The 24984-nt window shown below is 47.0% G+C and overlaps 2 protein-coding genes across 2 annotated transcripts in view; both read right to left on the bottom strand.

Moving 5' to 3' along the window:
• The window catches only part of TRPC4AP (transient receptor potential cation channel subfamily C member 4 associated protein), a 36234-nt gene extending 28968 nt beyond the window's left edge, over positions 1-7266 (bottom strand). Inside the window, exon 1 of the mRNA XM_068419739.1 lies at positions 7132-7266. Within this exon, the coding sequence (XP_068275840.1) occupies positions 7132-7260 (129 nt within the window). The 5' untranslated portion in view covers positions 7261-7266. The remainder of the gene's footprint in view (positions 1-7131) is intronic.
• A 4139-nt stretch (positions 7267-11405) lies between these two features.
• EDEM2 (ER degradation enhancing alpha-mannosidase like protein 2) lies at positions 11406-19976 on the bottom strand. The gene is made up of 11 exons (XM_068419708.1): positions 19873-19976; positions 19683-19793; positions 19523-19562; positions 18992-19097; positions 17805-17930; positions 16862-17073; positions 15552-15693; positions 15131-15255; positions 14261-14405; positions 12958-13079; positions 11406-12121 (listed from the first exon to the last, which is right to left on the bottom strand). Exons 1-11 carry the CDS (start codon positions 19974-19976, stop codon positions 11630-11632), a joined length of 1725 nt encoding a protein of 574 aa, XP_068275809.1. The 3' UTR covers positions 11406-11629.
• Between the last annotated feature and the right edge of the window lie 5008 nt (positions 19977-24984).

The following is a 24984-nucleotide window of genomic DNA, read 5'->3' as shown; positions in this document are numbered from 1 at the left end:
CTCTCTTTCTTTACAACCATTTTGGTTAAAAACTGCATCTCATGATTTCTGTAATAGCAGCTACTCAACGGTTTTCAATTATAAGCAAAGTCGATTTCCTTCTTGCTCTTTTTGGGCAGACATTATTGAATACTCATCAAAAGTAGCACTGGGTCTTTTGGGGCCCCCTTCCCCCTCCAGCACTTTTTTTGGTCTCATCCAAGCAGGATAAGCCAAATCCAATATTGATTTCTCAGAAATTTTCTTCCTTCACTGAATAGCTCTGGATAAAATCTCTGAAATGTTGCACACAGAGCTTGAGAAACTAGGTACTATCTAGCAAGAAGGGGAGGTTGCAGAAGCCCAGCTGGAAATGGCATAAATTAAAAGACAGGGCCTACCTAACCAATGGTTGCAGGGGTTTTGAACAGTCACGCCTTACTGGCATTAGAAGAAGACAGAGTAAGTACCAATTACTGGGAAAAGAAAAGAAGCAGTGTCAAAACTTCCCTACCACCCAGGTAGGGTAAACCAAACTGGTACAAACACCAAGACACCACACGGTCATTTCTCAGAAGTTTGCCATAACACATCCAAGTTTGAATCACAAACCCAGAAACCCAAGGGAGGGCAGGCTGTGGCTCTCCAGAAGCGGCTGTATTCCGGGCAGGCCTCTGAGACAAGGCGGCACGCACCAGCTCGAGCCCAGGCACAGAGCTCCCAGGCGATGCCTTAGTCCAAAGTGAGCTGGATGACGCCAGTTTTACACCAGCACTGTACTGAATGCTGTTCACCCCCCAGGTGACCAGATACCTAACCAGCACCAGCCACCTCCCCCTCCTCCGGCTGTGCTGCCGAAGCCATGGCAGTGTGCGTTTGCTGGAAGGGCAACCAAAGAATGCCAAGAGGATTTAAGTACAAAGTTAAAAATGTGTCATCAAGCCCATCCACGACTGCAAGGTAGAGCAGACTGAGTGGTTTTCCCTTCAAAGTCTCCCAAAGGACTGGAGCCCAGGATTTCCCAGATTACTCCAATGACTGTTAACTACCGCAGAAGTACTTTCCTACTACAGAGTTTAAACAACTCGTGCATAATTTTTCTGGAAAGTATACAAAGGGCTGAACAAAGACATACACAAATCTAAATACTTATTTTAAATTTCTTTCTAATCTTCCTGTGTTATAAACCCTTTTAAAATGCCCCAGCATCCATTAGCATAACAGTCAATAAACAATTATGAATAATACCTAAATCTTCATCAAGTTACGTTGTTATGTGTTAACACTTACCTAAATCCACCCCTTGATCAGTTTCGTTCCCCTTTCCTTTCTCTCCCTCCACTTTGCTATTGATGTTCCTACCCACGGCTGCGATCCTCCAGGCACGGCCTCTCCGACAGACGCAGCTTATCCTCCCGGCTGCTTTGTGCCCGTGCCCCCGCACACGGTCCGAATTGCGTTACAAGCCTTGCTACAACATTTGTGACTGGCCTGAGATCTCTTCTAGTTACGATTCCGTCAAAATCCCTTCCCCTTCCAACGAGGATTTTCCTTTCCATTCGTGTTCCTGCATCGTGACAGTTTTCATTGCCCTACAAAGTAAACCTCTTATTTTCCTAACCTTGTCTCCGCCACTTTGCTAAGTTGTGGTCAGTGACACGTCTCCATGTCTTCCCGTAGCTGCTGACGAACCGAAGGTCCATGAGCACAGGATAGCAGCAGGAATGCCGTGAGCTAATCCTCCCCTTCGCTCTCCAGAGTAGGGGTAACAGTTTTCTAATAAAATTGCGTCTCTATTTCACATTTTACCCTACAAACACTTCACTGTCTTGCTGAACACTCACTACAGGAGGGTGCTTTCTGTGATCTTTCAAAAAGCACAAAATAGTGACTCAGGTGCCCAAGCATCCTTTACAGCACTAAAGGATTCATGTTGTGATAGACTTTACAGCTATGACACATCAGCTGTAATTTTTCTTAATTCAATTTTTTGTTGCAATCACGCATTAAGGTGAGATTGGAAGTGCTTTAAAAAAAAGCAGGATTTCCATTCTCAGTATTTTCCATGACCACTTCTGAAGTATATATTCACATGTTCTGAAAGTTTAAAAGGAAAAAGAGGCACAAGATTCTGGCTCTCAAGTAGATGCAAGCACATGGTCTCTACGTATTTTTAATAAAATTGAAGCCTTTCCATATCCCTTCCTGCAAACCTTTTATGCCATACCTTTAAAAAACAGGAAACCAGTATTTGTGCAACTAAATATTTAATTTTCCTCTGAACAGTAATAACTTAGGAAGTCATCTCTGACACACTGCCAGGAGAATGATTATTCAGTATTTTGGGGAGTGCCCTGTCATCCCAGCTCTTTATTGTACTTTCCTTTTCAGTCACTAACATCAGTCTGGCTAAGCCGTCTCTTTCCTCACACAACTTTTCACAACAGAGCCTACAACCAAGGTAAATGACCCCCCCCAAGTTTTCATTTTAACCCAACAGCATGCTACAGAAACACACCTTCTGGCCTCCGCAGCGGTTCCAGAGGCGTTCCAAGGGAGAAGCTGGGAGCTGCCACCCTGCAGCTGCATGGCAGTAAACAACGCAGCCAGTCACCAGCTGGGCCTTCTGCACGTAGCTCTGATCGAGAACGTGTCAGAGCCCCCAGAATTTTATTCATAAAAAGAAACTCCGTTGGTGGTACTAAGCTGGGAGAAGGCCACGTTAGAGCACCCATTTCCAGCCTCTCTCCAGCTCCCAGATTCTTGGAAGTGCGGATCACGTTTCCCATAACCACCGTTTCTCCATCCTCCCCAGCCCTGGATGGAGCTCACCATCCCTTCTCCTGCCGACCCAAAAGCATGAACCCAGGGACATGGTGTCCTAGGACAAAACCTGCCGTAGCTTCTAGCCAGGTCTAACCATCCCCATGACTCCCAGACTACTGCTCCACTCACCATCAGTGGAGGAAGAGCCAGTCTACGAAGACAAGGAATACATCTGACAAATCTCAAAACCCCACAGCGTTTCTGAGAGCAGACCAACTCCAACACAGATCTTTAACACCAGCAGCTCTTCTAAACCACTACAGAATCTACCAGATAAACATCAATAGCTATTGTTACTCTTTTGATGATCTTACTCTCAGAGAAAAAAATAAATCAACTGATATGCAAAATTATATTAACTTCTCAGTGATTACTCTTTCCTTGGAACTGCCTACACTTCTTTAATTCATTTTAAAAGAAAGCAAAATCTGTGCTGTATCTAGGAAAAAGCAGAGGGGCAAGGAACTACCACATCTACAACAGTTTTCTTGCCACTCACCTTCACTTACACAAAACAAGACTACTGAAGTCCAACACTACCATTTTTGAGCATTTCTAGTGTATGTCAGAGCTCTGGTCCCTGTTATATAAAAAGCACTTCCAGGCTTTCCAATACTCACTAGCTGTCCTCTACGGCAGAGCTCTAAGCCTGCTAAGACCCATACAATTAGAGCTACTAAAGTGGATTATATTCACGTGAATGCTTTGTTCGTTGTTGTAAGGAGGAGACAAAACTGACTAGAAAACAAAGTATTTTCTCAGAGTTCAAGGGGAAACTGCTACAGACTACTGATCATCTGTAATGACAGGAGCTAAAATCTGGATGTCTGAGGCAGAAAATGTTTTCACAGAGCTTTTTCGGAGTGGATAGGGACTATACTGCTAAGGGAAGGATCTATTCCTAGGAATGGCAGATCATGAAATACAGCTGGAAAAATGGACTCTTCTTTTCTGTTCTGATTGTTTCAGCTAAACCTTGGCAACCCTGTGAGAGCAAGAGCAGTGCTGACGACCTGCTCTTGGGACGGCACCAGAAGCACGCTAGTTTGCCAACAAATCACTGGTTAGTCCATCATTATACTGCTCTGTCTACAGGGATTCGCATAGCTGCACCTAAATATCTTCTGGTTTCATGCTATATACATGCTTTTCACAGTTGGCTTGCAGCAGATGAAGTGTGTGCCCTCTTGCTAAGGGGATTTGAGCTTGATCAGCTGAGCCAAAATGTTTCTTTGCCTTCAAGGAACTGCAGCATAAACCCCGTCAGCTCTTATTTACAGCGCCTGTGTGCACACAGCATGGCTGTGCCAGGAAAGGGACTACAGACCAGCCAGTTCACAAGCAATTATTTTTCCTTAGTAGAAAATGTGTGTCACTTCTGGAAAGTTGGTTTGCTTCTAGTTTACCAATATCTGAAAAGCCCCTTTCACTTGCTCTGTACTCGGTGCTAGGGCAAACCTCGGTACAAGGTTATGCAATCTGAGACCAACGACTGAGGCCTGTATTCAGGGCAGGAGCTGATGTGTGGCTAAAAGGGATACGTGAACAGATAACGGCAATACCTACTGAAATCTGGTTAATCCATCAACGCTCTTATTATTAATAATAAAGCAAAGAGACTGACCAGCAAGAAAGCTACGGCCCCTGGTAGGCGAGCACAGCAAGAACACACAAGGGTCCAGATTTCAGAGCCTTCGGTGGCCTCAGAACTGCCAGATATTTAGGTGGCTGCTGCTGTCAAAAATATTTTTATGTCCCTGTCAGATCAGACTGATGAACTTTTAGATGTAGGTCTGTCAACAATTATCCTTACCAATTCAAAGACAAGCCCCCGCCTTCCTCGTACAAAAATGGATCTTGAGATCAGCTAAAAATAGTACACAAAGCTTCGTTTAAGAATAAATGCTACCGCTGCCCACAGAAGGGGACTAATTGTCTCCCGGTGATCAGATGCTGAAATAGAGTGACAACATTGGGCGATAACACTACTGAGATGGCAGGCACCACAGCAAGGAATGGTGTTTCCCAATCTCTCTTAATTAAGATCTTGAAAAGGGTTTCTCTTCCTCACAGGATACCAGCAGTGCAGTTCATGCTGCATATGACCCAAAACTTCCTTGCAAAGAATGGGAAGAAAAGGCTCGAAGGACATTATCCTGACTTATTCTTCTGGACCCCAACACAACAGCTTGGAAATCTGATCTGCTCTCAGGCTTTCCAGGAACAAATGAGTTAAGAAACTTAAGCAAGGACTACCACGCTGCCACTGAGGAGTCAACTGCAGGAAAACCGTAAACATTCTGATGAAAAAATAAAACCTAAAAAAGAAAAGCATCTAAAACTGCCTTGTACTTCTTTAAAACTTACATCAAAGTGTTTTATATTTAGATCATCTACAAACAAAAAAACTGCTTCAAGGTAAAAGTACAGAGACACGTAATTTACAAAGTTCAAAATCATTCAGGGACTTGCTCCCCCCGCTCCGTAGTCTAAGGGATTTAAAAATGCATTCCTACAGCATTTGTGAAGCACTGGGAGCCCTACGCATCCAAGCTTTAAGTCTTTCATGGCAGCACAGTGATACTGAAATGTATAAAGTAAAACAAAACAAACAAACAAAACCCCAGCAACAAAAACACCCACCTCAAACTTGGGCATTACGAGAAGGAGGATATAACTAGCAGAAGTTTCCTCAGTTACTGGAAAAGCCTGGTCATCTGCTTCAGCAGTTATTTCCAACAGTTTGTAAAAGCCCCAAATCAAAACGCAGTACCTCTGCAGTGCTCAAGCAAACCAAAGCCCAGAGCGGAGGTACCATCCGAACAGATTACGCTGGTGCATGATGTTGTTACAGGTTTATCTGACTTAAATCGCAATGGCTGTGAGGAGCGAGCAAGCGAGGGTGTAGAGGCGGACAGGCAAGTTAGCAAGGCAACACGCCGCTTTGTCTACACGCCGTATGAAACACACTCCTAAAACAAGCCCACAGAAATAACTTCCTTCAAAAGAGACAACATCAGGTTTAAATTCATGCCAATTATTTGCTTCTTCTCAAGCATTAACCAAATAGTACCTGAGCAAGCAGTACAACAAGGACAAAAGAGCTGTTAAAAATCACCTCCTGCTCTTTTTACCAATCTCAGCTACAGAATGAGCCATGGACATTTACGATGAACAAGTCTTCTCTCACTAATTGCTCACAAACCTTGTTACTCAAGGAAAATACTGTTGTCTACACTAGTGGAAACCACTTAGAGAAATCCGATTTTTTACTCCATTTCAACCCTTTTAAGATACATTAGCTCAATAAATCGCCACCCGAATGCAAGTTCTTTATCCCATGCTTCAGTTTCCCAGTCTCTGCACCATTTTGCATTTAATCTGTACAATAAATGCCAATTATTCTTTGTAAAAATAAATAGTCCTTTATCCATGAGCAGCTTCTCAAAAAAGCCAGCATAAGCACACAACAGGCACAAGCCTAGGTTAACGAGTTGATTTCATTTAATTTCTCTGTATTTCCCAGCATCGTCAACTGGGAAAGATGACAAATTTGAACTAGACCCGGAATAGTTTAATGAAAACCACCAGCATAGAGCCTCCCCCATTTCAGAGCTAGAAGGTCCCTTGAGCCCTAGTATCATGAGGCTGACTTTGTCCATCAAATATGCTTAGATTTTGATGCTGTATTGTTACGGATCCAAGCAGAGCTTCCTTTCTTTGCAAGAGAAAGCCACAACCTCTATCACCAACCGAAGCAGCAGAGGAGGATGGCTCTTTCGCAGCATGGCGAATGGTTCTCCTGCTCCACAGTCTTACTAGAGGGAGATGGAGGATGGGAAGGAGATAAAAGGCGCACGAAGGCACAGAGACATCCTTCCTCCCCACCGCGTGAGGCTGCAGGGCCGGCCCTCCAGCGCCAGGGCCAAAGCCCGGCTGGCAGAGGGGTCCGGGGAGCCCCAGCCAGCGCGAGAGGCCGCTTGGCCCGATGCTGCCTCCGAGCAGAGCCGGCGGCAGGCCCCGCCAGGCCAGCCGGGCTCTTCCCGGCCTCGGAGCTCCAGAAGAGGCCCGGCAGCCCCCAGCTGGTGCTCAGCCCCGCCGAGGGGCCGCGGAGGCCGGCACCCTCCCAACCCTCGACGGAGCGGGGCCTTGCGGGCCGGGCTCCGAGGCGGATCTGCAGGCCCTGCCCGAGGCCGGGGGGTGGGCTCGGGGCAGGAGGTGCGGCAGGCCTCCGCCAGCCTCGCCGGAGCCCCCGGCCGGAGCTCTGCCCCCCTCCCCCCCCGCCGCCTCAGGGCCGCGCACACCGGCCCGCCCCCCATCCCGTACCTGCGCCCCCCGCGTCAGGCCGAAGCCGCTCAGCTGCCCGTGCCGGAGCTGCGCCAGGATGTTGGTTGGCGCCGCGCGGGCTCCGCGCCGGCCGCCCCCGCCGGCCCCGGGGCCCCCCGCCGTCGCCATGGCCGCTGCTCCGCTCGGCCCGACACAAACAGGAAGCGCCCCCCCCCCCTCCCCCTCCCCCGCCCCTCTGCCGCGCCCCCGCGGGGGCCGCTGGGAAATGCAGTGCGGCTGGAGCGGGGTGCGCATGCGCGGGGGGCCGCGGAGCACGCCGGGAAGGAGGCGGACTGCCCCCCATCCCCAGGCGGGCACAGGGGGTGGCGGGGGCGTGTGTCCCCCCGCGGTGCGTGGGGAGGGTCCCGCAACACCGCATCCCCCGGCCCGGGCTCCCTCCCCTTGATCGCTCCTGGGGGCTGCTGAGACGGCAGGGCCCTCACAGGAGCTGCCTCACCTCCACCCTCAAGTTTATTTCCATTAAAACACCCGCATGTGCTTTAACTATTACTTTTTTACCGTTACTATTAGTTTACTATGAGCAGCTGAGGTGAGCAATCCAGACACGCAGGCAGAACTCAAATCCACAGCGCAGCACCGAAGGAGCTGGTTGAATCAAATGAAAGAAACCACAAACCGCAGACTCAACCACCGCCCGAAGAGTGCAGGCCCCAAGACAGACCTTCCCCACAAAGCTGCTCTGCCCCTGGAAGACAGGGAGAAAGCTGGAGTCAACGCCAACTGCCGAGACAGGTGCTGTCCTCCACACCAAGACAAAATGTGTACAGGGTAAAGTGGAGTTTAAATGCCTCCAAGGGTTAAAAAAACCCCAACACGTCAAAGGAGCCACAGAAGAAGGACACTTGGGAGCAAGTTCTTGACTAAAGTACAGGCAGCAGCTCCAAGGGACCCAAGAGGTGACCATGGTCACAAAGACACAGCTGTCAGTGGTGGCCACCTCCTCCCTCGCTCGCTGCTGCATCTCCAGAGGCTTGGAGCTGCTGTCGCTTGCCTGCTGGAACAGAAGCAGCCCAGCTCTAGTTCTTGGTGAGACAGCAAGGAATGCAGCGTACAATTTGGGTGCCCAAAATCATGACTGCTTTAAATGCAGACCTTAGTTTAGATTCCATTTTAACTTCTCTTTGATGTACAAGGAACAAGAGAAAGCAATAAAGACACCAAGGGATTAACATGATGCTTAACAGCACTGCCTAACCAGCGCTGTGATGGCATCTAGGGGATGTGTTTTAAAGTTTTACAGCATCACATCGTACATCACTTCTCAGGACCATGAATAATCCACGATCGTGGGCCTGACACGATCACAGTTTTATTTGTAAAAAGCAAGATCTGCTAATGGAGACTTGCTGTTTAGATAAACTGCCGCTCACAGAAAGCCATAAGCACTGCGCCTGAGGAAATGCAAACACGGCAATCTTTTCACTGGCACACTCACACACCTCGGATACAAAAGGCCCCTTTCCTAGTGCTTCCCCTGCCCCCTCTCCCTCGCTTTTTGGTATGTTTTTTGCCATTTGCCAGCAATTCATGCTAAGGGCTGACTCTGTTTCCTCTATCTTCTCCTTTGTTAGCTCCATTAAAATAAGTCTTTCACAAGATGTTTGTCTGACCTTTCATCAACCCACAGCCTCTCCAAATCCAAACAATTACTTTTGAAATACCTCAGAAAATCTGGCCTTAAGTTTTGGGCTTTGCGGGCTGCTTAGAGTGGAGGAAAAAAAAAAAAACCCCAAACAATTACAAGGACAGCATCAACATCTAATGCTAAATTTGGTTTCTGTGCTGTCTTGCACAACTCGACCAAAATACACAGCTTCCTCCCAGCCCTTGACAGATGCCGCAAGTATGGGCTGTAGGTGGGACCTTTTGAGCGCTGACCTGCCTTGTTTGGAAGCCATCCAAAACTGCCACTGCCCATCTGTGTTTCGCGCACATCTCATTTTGGATTCCTGACAAAAGCCTTCCACGGCCTGTTAACATGACCAAGCGCTCACCATACTGCTTGACTGGAGCTCTCCCTCCAGCTGGAATATGCCAAAACAGACCTGCCATCTCTTCCCACAGATGTCCTTCACTGTGAGGCCCCTGGAAGGAGAGGCAGCAGGAGACCACAAGTTTTAGCTTTATTTTTTTTCCCCGTCTGACTTGAGATAGTAATTTTGAATCCATCAAGTTCTCACTAACAACAGAACCTCTTATGTTATATATACAGGGAATGGAATCTGATCGCTAGGGGGACAGCCAGGCACAGACTATTTTATCCTGCCATCCCTTAGAGAGAGATTCCCAAACATCTGTCCTTCATCACGTTGCCTATGAAACAGCACAGCTTGTACACGTGTCACTAAGCTTCAAGCACGCTCTCTGCCCTCCAGCAGCCAAGCCAAGTCATAGTTTTCTATGTAAAGAAGAGGCTTCCTAAGGATCCTAAGAAATCATATCACAGTTCTTTTTGTTAAAAGAAAGTCTTAGTAAGATGGTAGCTGCTCTCAAATACTAGAACAAACCAAAATTAAGGCTGTCTTGTGTCATTCTGACTCATCCATCCCATAGCACTAATCAAGATCCACCTAATTACTCACAGTAGAACAGTAGCTGTGGACAGATGAGTTCTTTCAGCTCCAACTGTGCTGAGGGAAGACCTTACCTCCTAAGGCTACTACCCTTTGGTTCTGCTACTGGAGCCTCTTAGGTGAGGGTACCAAAATGCCGTGGTTAGTAGAGATCTACTGTGTTGGTAATCTGCAGCCTATCCCACCAGTCCTTCATTTTCCTCTACATCACGAGTGAGGCAATGCTGAGAGAATCAGGACAGAGCACTGAGTAAAGCCACAGGAAAAGGCCTGCATTTTGTTGTTCTACAGAACAGACAACGAATGGCATGTAAGATACAAACAGCTGGAAAAGAAAAATAATAACCTGATGGTTACAACAAGGAGCCACTAACAACAGCTCCATCTTTGTCTAACAGTGCCTCAATTTTAGGGTGCTCCACGCTCAGGACCTCCCCTGCAACAGCTGCATCAATGTAGTATTTCTAGAACAGCAGCCGTCCCACCTGCTAAAAGCAAAGAAGTACAGAACTAGAAGGGCCTATGCTATTTAAGTATTTCACTGGCCACATGGATTTATCTATCCTGTATCTCTAACCCACTCAAATAACTGTAGCTTGTTTGTGCTTCCTCCAGACTCCTCACTTTCCAGCAGGCTTGAAGAAAACCCATCACTTTTCTGCCCCCCCTCTTTTTCTTTCTTTAGAAAGAAAAACTCTATGTAACACTACTGATTTCTCTCTTTCTGATCATTGCATACACCTGTCAAAAAGATACTAATAACACATTTAAAGGTTTGGATTTGTCAAGTCAGCTGAGCACCAAGAGCTTTCATGCCTTTGACCTGTTGAGAAAAAGACAGAAACACAGCCTGGTTTCTCTGAGCGGCTGGATCACAAGGAGCTCTCTCACTGCCTGCTGCAGGGAGCAGCTTGTGAACATCTGTTCAGCCATCTCCTGCACCAAGGGAGAGCTGCCTTTCAGTCTGAACCAAGTCCCCTTCCATCCTACCCTTATGCACGCTACACATAGAGCTCAGCTCATCCACCCCGAGGCCAACTTCACTTACCGAACTGGCTGATGCAGTTACACAAGTGAGGCCCCAAAGGGAAGTTTAAAAGAGGAAGGAAATGGGGAAATTTCACAGGAAAAGCACATTAGATTCTGTAAGAAGAAAGCAAGCTCCACTGCAGAGTAAATCAAACCTTTGCTAGTCCCTGCTCCACCTTAGTTTGCAGATGACACTACCGGACGCTTACTAAACCGGTTTCAGGCAGGTTGTACTGACCCACAGATTCTACATAGAGGAACCGAGCAATTTTCTATGTTGCAACTGCTCTCCTTCCCCCATGCCATCCTTCATGCTCGACAGACGTGCTAAATCTGCAAATCTGAGCCTTCATCTCAAAACCAAAATGTTTTTTCCTGATCACCAATCTGTCAGGCTAACCACATATTCATGAAGAGGCCAAAGATAAAAGGTGCAGCACATCCCAGAGGAGGCTCGTAGTCTCAGAAGTGAAGCTACAGCCAGCGATCCATGCTTCTCCCCTTATGACAGGGAGCTGCTCAGGCCCATTTTTATAGAGCAAAGCAAGCTGTGCACTCTGCATAAACCTGTGCAACTTCAAAACATAGTCACAATGAAATAAACAAGGTACCTCTAACCTGTAGACTTTTCTTTCTCTTTCTGAACACCTGCTTGCTATTCAGGCAACCAGTTGGTTTTAGATTAGCAACTTCACAGCGTTAACAGCTGATACCTGAATCACATTTTATGAACCACCAGTAGCATATTTTAATGGGAAGCTGTTTCACTTGATAATACAATTCACATTGTGAGGTACGACTTTTTCCATTATGAAACTATAAAAATATATTCCCAGAGTCTGAATCAATAATTTAAACTGATAATGAAAATAGAATCAGGTGTCATCCAGGAAGACCTGTCCCAGTACTGCAAGTTTAGAGTTAAAAGATTGAGTGGGGCAACTCAGGAGGGAGTGTGAGCTCTTCTTAGAGCTTCTCTTCTCTCCACCTTTCTCTGAAGAGGCATCTTCAGGGTCTTTTGCACTTTCCCCTTCACCATAGTCAGCAGCTCTTTTTAAAGTGAATTTCTTGTTTTTCTTCGGTGAGTAAAATTCCCGCATCAAGTCTTCCACTTCCCACTGCTCTTCCTTCCGCTTCCTACAGCAATGCAGCGCAGCAGGGTCTATAGGATGAGCTTCAGTGTTGAAGACGTATCCTCCAGCATTCAAGACGCATTCCCCGTACGGTGTAACCACCACATCAAAAACTGATCCATCATTGTGAATGAAGTTGTCTGGGTCAAACAGCAGGTACAAGTATTTTACTGTTTCAGCCAAAAAGAAGGATTCCATGCGATTATCCAGTCTGTGATCTCTCAAGTCTTTGATCTACAGGTGAAGAAATACAGTGGGTTACAGTTGTATCGAATTCAGTAAGTTATGAACTTAGGGGGAAAAGTAAAACCAGCTTGCAATTCATTTCAGTTAAACAGCACAGCATGGCACCAATTCACCCTGTAATTTTAAACAGCTGTATGCAGATACATCACCAAGGTTTCAGATGTTTTGAATTAGTGATAAGGAACAGGAAACTAACAATCAGGAGAAATGCACTTCCTACCAGGGTAAGGAGGAGAACAGTGAGTAAGCTTCCCATCATTTCCCCACTAAAAAAAAAAAACCATAAGGCTTTTACCTGCTTCCCAAATCACAAGGCCTAATTCCTAATATTTATAAGGAGTTTTTTGTAAAACAGAGCTTTTGTAAGTTTGAAATCTTCTATTAAATGATTTTAGAGAAAACACTGCAGTTCCCTTGTGTTTGATCAGATTTTCAAGGCATAGTGGGAAAGCAGAATCACACAACTGGCAGGCAGAGAGCCTGCATACGAGCCTTTCTGCTGAGCAGGAACACGTAGTAGCTACCAAGATACAAGGAGGCAGGAGAAGCTTCTGATGCTTTCCCATGTTTTGGGCTCTGGTGCAACCGTCAATGACAGGATTGGGCCCACTGTTCAGGCTGTGAGGGAAGTTACTACCAGAAACATGACCAGTGGTTACCAGATCAGCTTCACAGAGAAATACCAGGGGTTTGTTTGAAGAAGAAGTCATGCTTCAACCAAAGTGATCATTTGACTCAATGGAAAAAGTCATTCAAGAGAACACTTTCTAAAAGCTGATTTTTAGCAGCCATTTAGCCAACTTAGCAGTTGATTTAGCACTTACAGTTGCAAATCCACAGTCCACCTTGCTGATTTTCTCTATTGACTCCACTGCATCTCTTCCCAGCTCTAAGACCGTGGGATCTCTTGTAGCACGGTACAGATACATTGCACTCTCAATCAGCTCTGCAAAAAAAAAAAAAACAAAACCTTTGCAAGCATAAAGATTACCAAACCACATACAGAGGGAAGACAAGATACCCCTTGAAATAATTTTTAATACTACTTTAAGATGACGAGGTAAACAGCCTAGCTTGCCTTCTATTTCCTCTGGCTCAAAACACAGACACTTGCTTTTGCTAAGGATGTGCTACAAAGAAATTCACTCTAACCAGATTGCATCAGCTCAGGTAAGAGTGAATAATGCTCCTCTCCCACACTCAGAGTGGGAGGGGAGTGAGAGAGAAAAGGATTAAAACTCAGTTGTCAAAGGAAGAAAAGAAAGATGCTTCTAGAAAGGATTAGAAACAAGAAATTCAACCCCCATAATATAGTTTTTAAACAATACTGTAACAATAAAACAAAACTCTGAAACACCACAGAAACAGGCACTATGGAAATACGCTATACAGGCAACATATAGATTGTGCTGTGTTTCCTTACTAAAGAAACAGGTCTTTTTAGATGCTGTAACACATTTGAAAGTTAATGCTGATGAGTATTTTTGGTAGATGTGTCCTATGTGGATGTCACCTGAACACTCAGACCAAAAGGAAATCAATTATTCTCATTTACAAAGTTTTACTGAACTAATGATCAGGTATGCAATTTTTTGTCAGAGTTGTAAAAAAAAAAAAAAAAAAAAGAAAAAAAAAGACAGAGCATTTTATTGCAGTATCACAGACAACATATAATCCTCTTATACGCTGAGCTTTGCTAGTGCAACTAGAATTACTTTATTTTAGGAACTCAACAGAACTAGAGTGGTCTATTCATACTCGCTTTCGCTTCCTAAATTTAAAGGACACAAGCAGTCACATTAACATTTCACACTTTAAAACATCCCATGTCAGAGAATCTAACCCTTCAACATGTCAAATCCTACACTGTGAACCCAATTCATTAACGGGCCTCATTATACAGTAACACTATGGTCTGCTGCCTTTAAAAGACAGCCCTGCCTTTGTGAATGGCAGAAAGCAAAACGTGTAGCTTTGACTATGGAAATCACTGATAAAATGCATGCAGGAACTAAGTCAAAGCAAAACTGGGAAGGAACTTCTGGAGGGCAGGTGTTGCTAACACGTGATCACACCACCTGAGCAAAAGCAGGACTCCATGCTCCTTTTTATTTCCTTTCTGCTTACCAGGCCTGAGGGGATAGCCTTCTCTCTTGTCCACTGTATAGCCCTGGGGAATGTTGTAGAACTCGGGCAGCCCACCAAACTGCTTCCAGACAGTGTAATAGTTGAGGAAGGTTCTCATGGCATTATCTACATCCCCAATCAGGCTCTGAGGGAGAGAAAACAAATAGCAAAGCAACATCTGGGTGAAAAAGAAACCGCATAGGAATTGATTCAATAACACTCCTATAGTCAAAGCAAGAGACAGTGGCAGAAACGGGTTGTTTAGCAGATCTGAATGGGTATGATGCCAGTAATATTTAGGTATGATGCCTTAAGAACAGGTAGGACTAAGGAGGTAGGTGCTGTTTTTCTGTTGGATCACATTCCACACACCTGAAGTAACACAAAGTCTCTTTGATTTTTAGTTAATGGAAGGCTGGGTTTCTTCAGTCAACATTTCTTTTAGTCAATCACAGCATCCAGTCTATTTCAGTAAGGATAACAAAGTCCCAGACCACAAGTAAGTGCTGATGAGAAAGCAAACCTCTTAGTGGGCAAGTATTGACACAAACAAAGCATTTATAAGGTGGTAGAAAAAGAGGTGTGATTTGATTTTGCCTTAAATTCACCTCTGAGTTATGAGACCACTGTCAGTGGAGTTTCCTACAACAAAACTGCCCTCCCATCATGCTTAATGGGAGACTTTTTTATAGACCAGAGATAAAGTCAGCATCTGCTCTTCTACAGGCTCAGACTACCATAGATTTCACCAGAGATCAAAACAAACTTTTAAAGCAGCACAGATGAGGGTTGTATCTGTAACTTTTTTATTAAAGACCGACCCAAGACAGATGAACAAAATCACCATGCTACTGGTATGACAGCTCTTACCTGTAGGCCTGGCCAGTAGGCCTCCAGGGACTGAAAAACAGGCATGGACACTGTTCCTTTGTACATCTGAACCCAGAGGTACCAGTCATCAAACTTTGTGTAATTTTTGATAGCTTTGTTATATTCTATGAAGAAAGATAGATGGGTAAGTAATCCAACAAAAAACCCTTTTTTTGTTAAGAATGAGGTAAGCCCTTTTCACTTCAGCCACGTCAAATGAATGACTTCTCAGGATGCTCACTTTGGTAACTCTTTGTTAGCACAGATTGTTCAAAAGCATTACAACAAAGGCTTCAGGAACAGTCTTGAATGGAACCTATTAGATTCCTCATCTTCTTCCACAGTCCCACATGCAAAGTTTTTACAGGCGCAGTCCAGGAGGCATTCCTGGGACCCTTCACACAGAGAACAAACTGCTCACCTAGAAACATGGACATCAGCTCCTTGTCCTGCAGGAGAATGGCTCCTTTGACAAGGTATTCAAAGTAGGAGTCCACTCCGGCCCCAATGCCAGCATCTTGGGCCACCCACTTGGCAGTTATCACATCAATGTGGTTACCAACCTGGAGTAAGTGAGGGAGAAGGAAAGAGGGAGTTAAAGTGGAAATAAAGCTTCTCTATTAAACAGTAATTTAAAAAATCCCCACACCACCACCACACAAGAAACCCTTGACCTTTTCTCAGACTGTCCATTTCACAGATTCACAATGTCCACTCCAACTAGCATTTTCTCCATTAAAAGACACATTTATCATTTTCTACAGGTTGTACTGCTCTGATACTGTAACTTTGGAATTTTATGCTTCCAATATAAACACTGCACTGGCCAAAAAAAAATACCATTATGCTACTGTAAAAAACACAATTTCAACATGATATGTCTGGTCCTAATTCTGATCTTACAAAAGATTAGTGAAGGATGAGGAGGTACAGAGATGGAGGTCAAGGATGTCAAAGGCATGAGAGCTGCCCTGCTAATATTTAAATAGATCCTTTAAACCTGGGACTCTTTAGCCTAGAAACAGATCCAGCTGATGGAGAATAAAATACACAATTGTGACTTGCTTAGCAAAGATGAAAAAAAACCAGCTATGCAGTTTCTGTCTTGAACAAGAATCATGGCTATAAACCAAAAAGAAACAGATTCCAAAGCAAACAAAAGGGAACACTTCTTCATACACCACATGAATAAACCTGTTCCACTTTCCATATGCAACACTAGGAGCTTGCATAGGTTGAAAAAGCAGCTATAGAAATTAACTGAAGATTGACCAGGGGATAGTGAACACAGAGATAACACTTCTAGCTCTGGATAATCCTAAAACACCAAAGCTGTAGAGGCTGGTAATATCTTGGTGCACTTGCAATGCTTATTCTTTTCCGTAGGCCATTGTCACAGTAGGCATCAGAGAGACCTTTTATTTAATCTGTTACAGCTGCTGTCACAAAAACTGCAATACCCAGCAGAAGCCATTTGTCTCCCAGCCACATCTGTGATGGAACAGAACAATGGCATAATGTTGGGTCACACCACTAAAGCAGAGATGTGGATGCTGCAGGTGTTCAGGAACAATGTCAAACACGCGACTTCAGCCCAGATATTAGCACTGTGGTTATTTATCTAGTTCTGTCTCCTCTCTGTTTATGTTTTTTTTTTTTTACGCTTAGAATAGCATCCACAAAACTATACAAAAAGCAGGACAGCAAATTCAAAGTCCATTCCTCACTCACCAGCCCAATATCTGAGCGATTTTTCCACAGTGCCTTCAGCGCCTTCCTGGCAACATCCTCAAACACAGGGTCACCAGTAAGGTGGCTTAAAGTGGCAAATTCCACTATAAATGTACCAATTCCAGCAGTACAGGTAACTGGGGTCTCCCCAGGGTTTACTCCGTGCAGCAAGTTCACTGTTCCATACGGCATCCCAGTTGGGGTCTGAAAAGCTGAAAAGGAATATTTTTGGTTCACATGAGTGCTCACTGTTACGTCTGACAGACTGTCAAGCAAACACGTGCACTGCACACAGGCAAGAAGGGGGACTGGAGCAACTGCAGTAACTGCAAAGAACGAAATGAGAATGAGAGTGTGATTCTGGGAGGGACAGAGAGGGTACCCCAAGCTACACACAGTCCTGGGAAGGTACGCCAGAGCTCTTCCACCTTGCCCAGAGCAGCAGACTGCATCCCTACTTTTTTTTTTTTTTTTTACAGCACAAGCAGGGTAGTCAAAATGGAACGACACACACTGGTCAGCAAAGTGTAAACACTGAGCTTGTGGTTACTTGGTGGTAGCCCACGGTGCACCCCACACAAGGAAACAGTGCCGGGCTATCAGGGCACACGTCCCAGCAGCAGCCCACAAAGGGGCAGATAAGTCTGCATCTTCTTGTCTTTACAAGCTGCTGTTTCACAGCCTTTATTTATTATTTAGATTAAATATATCTCCCCTCAACAAGCAACAAACTGATGTGTTATGCGCATACAACACTTGGCAGGCATATATACAACTGGTATCATGCACTTCACAATGTTTTCCCCACAAGCTACACTTGCTTTGAGCTCAGGGAATGCAGGACTGTTTTACGAGTTTACACATCAAGCAGCACCATCTTTATCAAACACACCAGTCACCTCAGGAGCTACAGCACTGTCACATAAACCAGACAAGTTCTCACCCGGCAGGAGTTTGCGAGCTGCTTCCTCTGCCATCCTCAGGAGAGGTCCAGAGCACGGCCAGCCCACTTCTACTTCAACACCAGCCTTCTTCGATAGCAAGTGAGCGGAGAGGAGACCACCCACCACTGGAAGGCGCACAAGAACAATCCCATTAAAGAACATGGGAACGAAATCCGATACCAGTTGTATTTGTCATAATGCAGAGGCAGTGTTTGTGGGGAAGTGAGATGGCTCATCCTTAACAGCCTAATTCAATATGCCACAAGAGTGGTTTGTTTCTTCCTGCCTGTTTGCAATGGGTAGGAGATAAGACTTCTTCCATTTAGAAGCATCAGATCCTACTTGCCCTACTACAGCTGCACTGCCCTGCAGAGAATCAGCAAGCTAACAGTATAATTAACACAAACCTCTAGGAGAGGAATTCTGTTTCATTTCTTCCAGACAGCTTAATGCTGTTTGTGTGAAGTAGTGCAGCATACCTTCTTAAATTCCTTGGAGAAAAATGTCTAGGCCAGAGCCAGGAATTTCAGCGTGACTGACAGAGGCAGGGAGTTATTAGCCCTTTTCACAGGGGCTAATACAGATAGTTAGCCCCCTTTCACAGGGGCTAATACACACAGTTCGTCTACTGTCACATAACAAGCACAAAACCACAGAAATTACACTGCTGCAAAAATTGGCTCAGCAATATTTGACAGGAGAAACAAAAAAGTGTAACTGTTTTGTTCTCTGACAGTGTCTTTGAGATGGATGGCACTGAAGCAGTTAGGCATTTGACCAGGTACAAGACTCCAAAGGCCTTTGCGATTCTCAGGAAAAAAAGACAAGTTTCACTTTATGACGTTAAAGCAAGAAATTAATAATCTCTATTCCAAACAGTACATAAAAAAAGATTGTATACAATTTGTACCGTTTCAGTAGAAAATATGTTTATTCCAAAACTCAAAACCTGGCATCAGAATATTGAAACTGCCACGTCTACTTCTGTTCGTGTTGAGGCAGGAAGCAGAAAGGTGATGGGCAAAGACAAAAAGGAAGTGATGTTTGTGATTTTTCTGTGTGCTTACGTGTCCTGTCACACTGCATTACAAACAGTCTGACTGCTCCCTCGCATCACCTCTGTGTACAGTTCAGACTCGTACAGGAAGGAAATCCAGGATAGACAGCAGAGAAAAACGCACCTCACCTCTAATGTTAGTTTCAAAGACAGATGCATTGACATCAATATCAAAATCCACCCCTTCCTGCAGCACACTGACGACTCGCTGGAACTCGGACACATTTCCCAAGATCTGCAGGGGGAGCAGGACAACAGAGAACAAGGCTTACAGCTCATGGGAAAACAAAGGTGCAATTCAATGTCAGGGGCTAATTCTAGTTTTGTTTTACTATTTTATGAAATCATTAATTACAAATAGTACTAAAAAAGCGACTGGCAGTTTCATCTCACTTCGAAACTTTTTCTTCACACACTTTAGGTCTTTATTGCAGAGGTAGAAGGGGTTGGGGCAGGGAGCTCTGGCCACCTGCCTCCTAGGGCTGGAGCAAAGAGAACGGCAAAAGCTCTTTGGTCAATTAATAACTGACTTTCCATCGCTACTGCGTGAAAACCAGGTGTGGAGGAGGCTGCCAGCGGCCTTGAGCGGGCTGAAGGCCGGGCTGCAGCCGCGGGCACGCCCGGGCCGAGCCGCGGGGCTGCGGGGCAGCTCGTACTCACTAGCAGCGTGTCCAGGGCGTCGATCAGCGTGAGGGAGAAGCTGCGCGGGGAGAGAAGCGAGGTGAGGCCCGGCGGGGAGGGCGGGCGGAGCGCCCAGCAGCGGGGCGCCCCGGCCCCGCGGCGGGCGGGGGCGATGCCCCGGCCCGGGGACGGTCCCTACCTGCCCCAGGTGTCCTGCCCGTCGCACGTCAGCGGCCGCAGCTCGTCGTAGGGGAAGGCGCTCTCCAGGTAGTGCTCGTAGGCGTGGTAGAACATGGCGCGCACCCGCTCCCTGAAGCACAAACACAGCCCGCTCAGGCCCGCTGGGCCCCGGCCCGGCTCGGCTCGGCCCCGCCCGGCCCCGCACTCACCGGTAGGAAGCGATGTCCAGCCCCCGGGCGGCCGCGCCGGTGCCCGCCGGCAGCCGCAGCGCCCAGAGGCACAGCCAGGGCCCGAGCGCGCGCAGCACGGCCATGGCCGCGCCCGCCCCGCCCCCGCCGCCAGCCAATGGCAGCGGCCGCGGCGGGCGGCGCATGCGCACACCACCGGAAGCGCCGGCGGCTGCGAGGGGGCAGCGGTGGCGCGGGGTTGGGGGGCCGGGGCGGCGGGGCGCGGTGCTCGGCCCTCCTCCCATGGGGCTCTTACTGCGGTAACTGTCGCCAGGACTGGGAGTAACTGCAGTTACCGCCGTACAGAACGGGGGGTCCGGCGTGACTTCACCGGAGGCCGTCACTCCCCGTGGTAGGGCCGAGGCGGGGACGGGCAGGGGCAGAAATGAGCCTCCTGGGCGGGTCGGAAGGCACCGGGGAGCTGGCAGCACTGGAGGTGCAGCGCTCAGACCTAAAAATAAATGTAACAAGCGCTGTGACATTGTTACAGTAGTGAGGCGTTAGCAGCGGTGGTGCCAGCTGCCCGGGAAGGAGCTTGTCCCGTGTGGGATGGGGAGGTGGTTCCTGGCACCGCTTCCGTGTGATTCCACACAACAAGAAGAGTGGCTGGAAAGTGCCTGGTGGAAAAGGACCTGGGGGTGTTGGTTGATGGCCATCTGAATATGAGCCAGCAGTGTGCCCAGGTGGCCAAGAAGGCCAACAGCATCCTGGCTTGTATCAGCACTAGTGTGGCCAGCAGGACTAGGGCAGGGATCGTCCCCCTGTGCTCGGCACTGGTGAAGCCGCACCTCGAATCCTGGGTTCAGTTTTGGGCCCCTCACTACAAGAAAGACCTTGAGGTGCTGGAGCGAGTCCAGAGAAGGGCAACGAAGGTGGTGAAGGGTCTGGAGCACAAGTGTGATGAGCGGCTGAGGGACCTGGGGGTGTTTAGCGTGGAGAAAAGGAGGCTGAGGGGAGACCTGATCGCTCTCTACAACTGCCTGAAAGGAGGGTGTAGTGAGGTCGGGGTTGGTCTCTTCTCCCAGGTAACAAGTGACAGGATGAGAGGAAACGGCCTCAAGTTGCACCAGAGGAGGTTTAGATTGGATATCAGGAAAAATTTCTTCACTGAAAGGTTTATCAAGCCTTGGAACATCGCTGCCCAGACGAGTAGATGTGGTACTGAGGGACATGGGTTAGTGGTGGCCTTGGCAGTGCTGGGTTAATGGTTGGACTTGATGATCTTAAAGGTCCTTTCCAACCAAAACAATTCTATGATTCTGTGATTCCTGTCTGGAAGTGAAACTGGAAATGGCCCAGAATGTTTGTGAAGCAACTGGGAGGGACCTGGCCTGTAAGCCTTCCTCCTGGCGAAGCATCCTCGTGCTCTTTCTCAGTCTCATTCAAATCCAGCTTTCAGTGAGTTCTGTGTGACACATCAGGGCCTGCTTCAGAGAAGCCAGCATCCAAGCCCATGCGTGGAGCTGTGTGGTGGTGGCACCCTCCTGCGCTGGAAGTGGGCTTCAAATCCTGGTGTATTCCCCCAGGTCAGAGCAGGACCAGCTCCGAGGCATCAGGCTCGCAGCAGCCCAGCACCCTGCAAGAGGAATGAGTCCTCTGGGGGTATCAGTGCTGTGGCTCCCGTCAGGGAAGATTTCCAGGCCCGTACTCCCAGTGCGATTACACTGATCTTAGCACCCAGCTGTTTAACCAGCAGGTTGCATTTTAACATCAGAGTGATTGGCAGAGCTCTCTCTACACCCGCATCTTTAGCCTGTGATTGATCCACAGGAAATCCTTCCCTGTCTCCCTGATGTGTGCCCATCCGTGAGGAGTGAGGTGGGACCCTGGCAGGGAGAGCAGAAACAAGAAGAGAAGTGATAAGCCAGTCCTTTGCCTGGCAAAGTTGCAGAGTATAGAAATCAAAATGAAACCAGCTTGCTCGCAGGAGACGAAGGGGCACAAATGACCCAACACTTCATCGCTCGTGCTGGCGTTTAGCACCAGGGAGGGCTGGCTGTTGCTGGTGTTCTTTAATAAAATAAATCCACTGTACCCTGAGCCTCCTGCCCCGGGGCTGTCCCACTAGGTGTCAGTGCACCCTCGTGTGCCGGCGTGGCTGCCCACAGCTCTGCTCGGCCGGCAACAAACAGCCAGCGAGTAATTTCAACATATCGTTCATTTGCTGCAGCTGTAATTTAGGTTTCTGGGGCCATTTATCATAAAGCTGTCTGCTTCCTTATTCCATGGCTCAAGGCTGCTGGAGTATATCTCGCTGCGTTCCTGGGAGAATCAACCTATTGGAGCTGATTTCACTAAAAGCTGTCACAGTCCATTACTGGAGCGCATTTTATTAAAGTTCATTTTCCAGACTGAAATTTAACAGTGTTCTAGACCACTGTCATTCACCATAGACTGGAACAGTAATTTCTCTATCAAAGTCAGTTATTGAATTCTAAAAGTTGACTGAAGTATTTTTGAAACAGATGCAGCTGAAAGAGAACCAGGAGAAGACAGGCAGAGCCGTGCTGTGTCTCTCCACCGGCTTCCGAGGGAGAGCCGGGAAGGTGGGAGCACCCTGTCACCGTGGCCGTGGAGGAGGGGGATTCCAAGGAGGCAACATCACGGGCACTAATTGCACTAATTGAAGAGTTGTAATTAGTCGCTGCACCCCACTAAGCATTTGTAAAATATTTTTATGGAAAAAATGGAGCTAACTAACAGAGTTGAGCTGTCCATCGCAAAAGAGCTTTCTGTCTCTCAACCTTCAAGGGCGGTGAACAGCAAAGACCAAACCAAGGGATGAGCAGAGGATGGTGTAAACGGGACTGAATCGCGGCTCCAGGGACTGGTGGGCAAGAGAGCAGCGGCTGGGAGAGGCAGCTGGATCAAAACCCAGCTGGTTGTGAAAAAGCCGCTTTCACTCCAGTGCTCATCACCCTCCTTACCGTTTCTGAGAGTGCTTCAGGCAGCTGAGCAGCCTGGGGCAATTTTGGGAGCTGGACAGGGCTGTCTCCTCCCAAGCATTTGCCACTCTGCCTCCTGACATAGCCACGGGTTTCTTGCAAGCCCTGGTGAAGCAAGGTGACTTTGCTGTGGCCACCACAAGCCCCACCAGAGAGGGGCTGAGAAAATGGTCTGTTGAGAGGTGGGTGGGAGCAGGTGGGATGGAAATTATTTGGGGGAAAGGGTGGTTTTCAGTGTGGGTGTGGCATGTACGAGAGCAATAGGGATGTGTTGTGCACATAATATCATAGAAGTTACACAGGCTTTGGTGCAATAAATCAAGGAAGATGCGGGGAGTGGTGCTTCCAAATGGATAGAGCACGTTACTGAAATATTTAGGCTGCATCAGAGCTAAGTGCTTCTTCAGATGTCTCACTCCAGCTCGTCAGGCTTTCTGTCTTTATGAAAAGGCCAGTGGCAAAATAATATGAAGTTTCCCTTGGCTGTGGGGGAGGCTGTAATTATTAGGGGCGCTTAACGCTTTGGTTTATGACATCTTTAGGCTGAGGACTTGTTTACTACTTGTTATTGCCATAAGTGGTGCTGTTGCCCTGCTTGCAATTTGGACGCCCATTAAGATGGAAACTGTATGTAAATCAGGATCGCCCATTAATATTTATAATTCATGGTGGAATGTAGGAGTTTGTTATGAGAAGAACCGTGAACAGGAGTTTTATGAACACTGAAAACTGTTGCTAAGGTGGTTCTCTTGAAATAATTTTCCTTTGCAGCTGAACATCAATTCTTAATTTTACTAGCACGCGTAGCAGGATGGAAACGATGATTGATTTTTCTCCAAGTGCTGTGGGCTGCTTCAGTCGAGATTTCACTATAAAAGACTAGACATTTCCAATTGCTTTTCATAAGTTCAGAATTGATTTTATTTGTTTAGCGCCTGACTAACATAATAAAAGAGAAAAGGAGTACAGCCAAATATAAGAGACAGAAAACTGACAGGCTACCTGGTTTCTGGCCTTCCTTTTGGTGCCGTGACTTTAAGCCCCTCTGCAATTTAAAAAAAGAAAGAGCTGGACTCCCAGCTGCCTGGCTGTGACCGGTGAGGTGTCCCAGGGCTGCACAGCCCTGCTCTCCCAGGCAGGGAGCACGAACAGAGTAGGCCCCACCGAGGTGGCACTCAGCAAGCAGAAACAACAGCAAAAGATGAGAAAGGATGAGCTGACGCGGCAGCACTCCACCATGCAGCTTCTCTGGCTTCAACTGGTTCTCTTTAAACCTCTTCTGGAGTTTTCTTTCACTAAGTAACTTATCTAACTAATGTAGCTGCAGAAACTGTGGGTAGGCAGCAACCAGAGAATTAGTGCAGTGAGGGCTCCCGTTCCCAACAGGTCTCTTCCAAACATGGGTCATGCAGAAGCTGTTTGCACTGTGTTCACAAAGAACTGTGGCTCGATATTGAGTTTGAATATTTTATGCAAGTCTGGCTTGCTGTTGGGACTTTGACAAGTAAGAAAGCAAAAATAAAACTGAGTTAGCATCAATGTGTCTTGGTTTTTAGTATGGGGATGCCCCACTTGTGTGAATGAGGTTTCATTTTCTTTGTCCAAGCCAGGATTTTCCCATAGGGATTGTGGCTTTGATTTTTTTTTTTTACCAGGAAGATTTTGAGGTGTTTGGATGATTGATGTCTGTGGAATACAGACAGGCAAACAGGGGACAGGCAGCATTTGCCTTTTACATAAATTCTTCGTGTCGCCAACAGCCAAGGAGCAGGTACGCAGCCTTTGGGTGCAGGCAGGTGCGAGGTGTGGGTCTGTCTGCTGTCCACCCCTTCTGCCACGAGAGTCGGGGATGTCTGCAGAGGGGCTGCCTTCTGCATCTGTTCTTTTTCTTGGTGGGCTTGCAAAGATAGAAGAAAAAAATGGGACTAGAGGGAGCCTTACTCCATGCGTGGTGGGAAAGGGGTGAGAAATCCCATTTCCTTATCAGCTCCTGCACAGTCAGGATTTTAACCTTGAAGTTCAAAAACTTTCTGTGTCTGGGAGAATCCCCCACCTTTCACATTCGCGTGATGAACATGGTAAACAGGGCTGAGTTTACAGCCGGAGAGAAGCAATGAGAAAACCCTCCTGGGGCTCTCTGGAAACACAG

The sequence above is a fragment of the Nyctibius grandis genome, chromosome 28, assembly GCF_013368605.1.
Source record: "Nyctibius grandis isolate bNycGra1 chromosome 28, bNycGra1.pri, whole genome shotgun sequence".
Taxonomy (NCBI): Eukaryota; Metazoa; Chordata; class Aves; order Nyctibiiformes; family Nyctibiidae; genus Nyctibius; species Nyctibius grandis.
The sequence above is the reverse complement of the archived record's forward strand: the minus strand, read 5'-3'. Positions and strand labels throughout refer to the sequence as shown.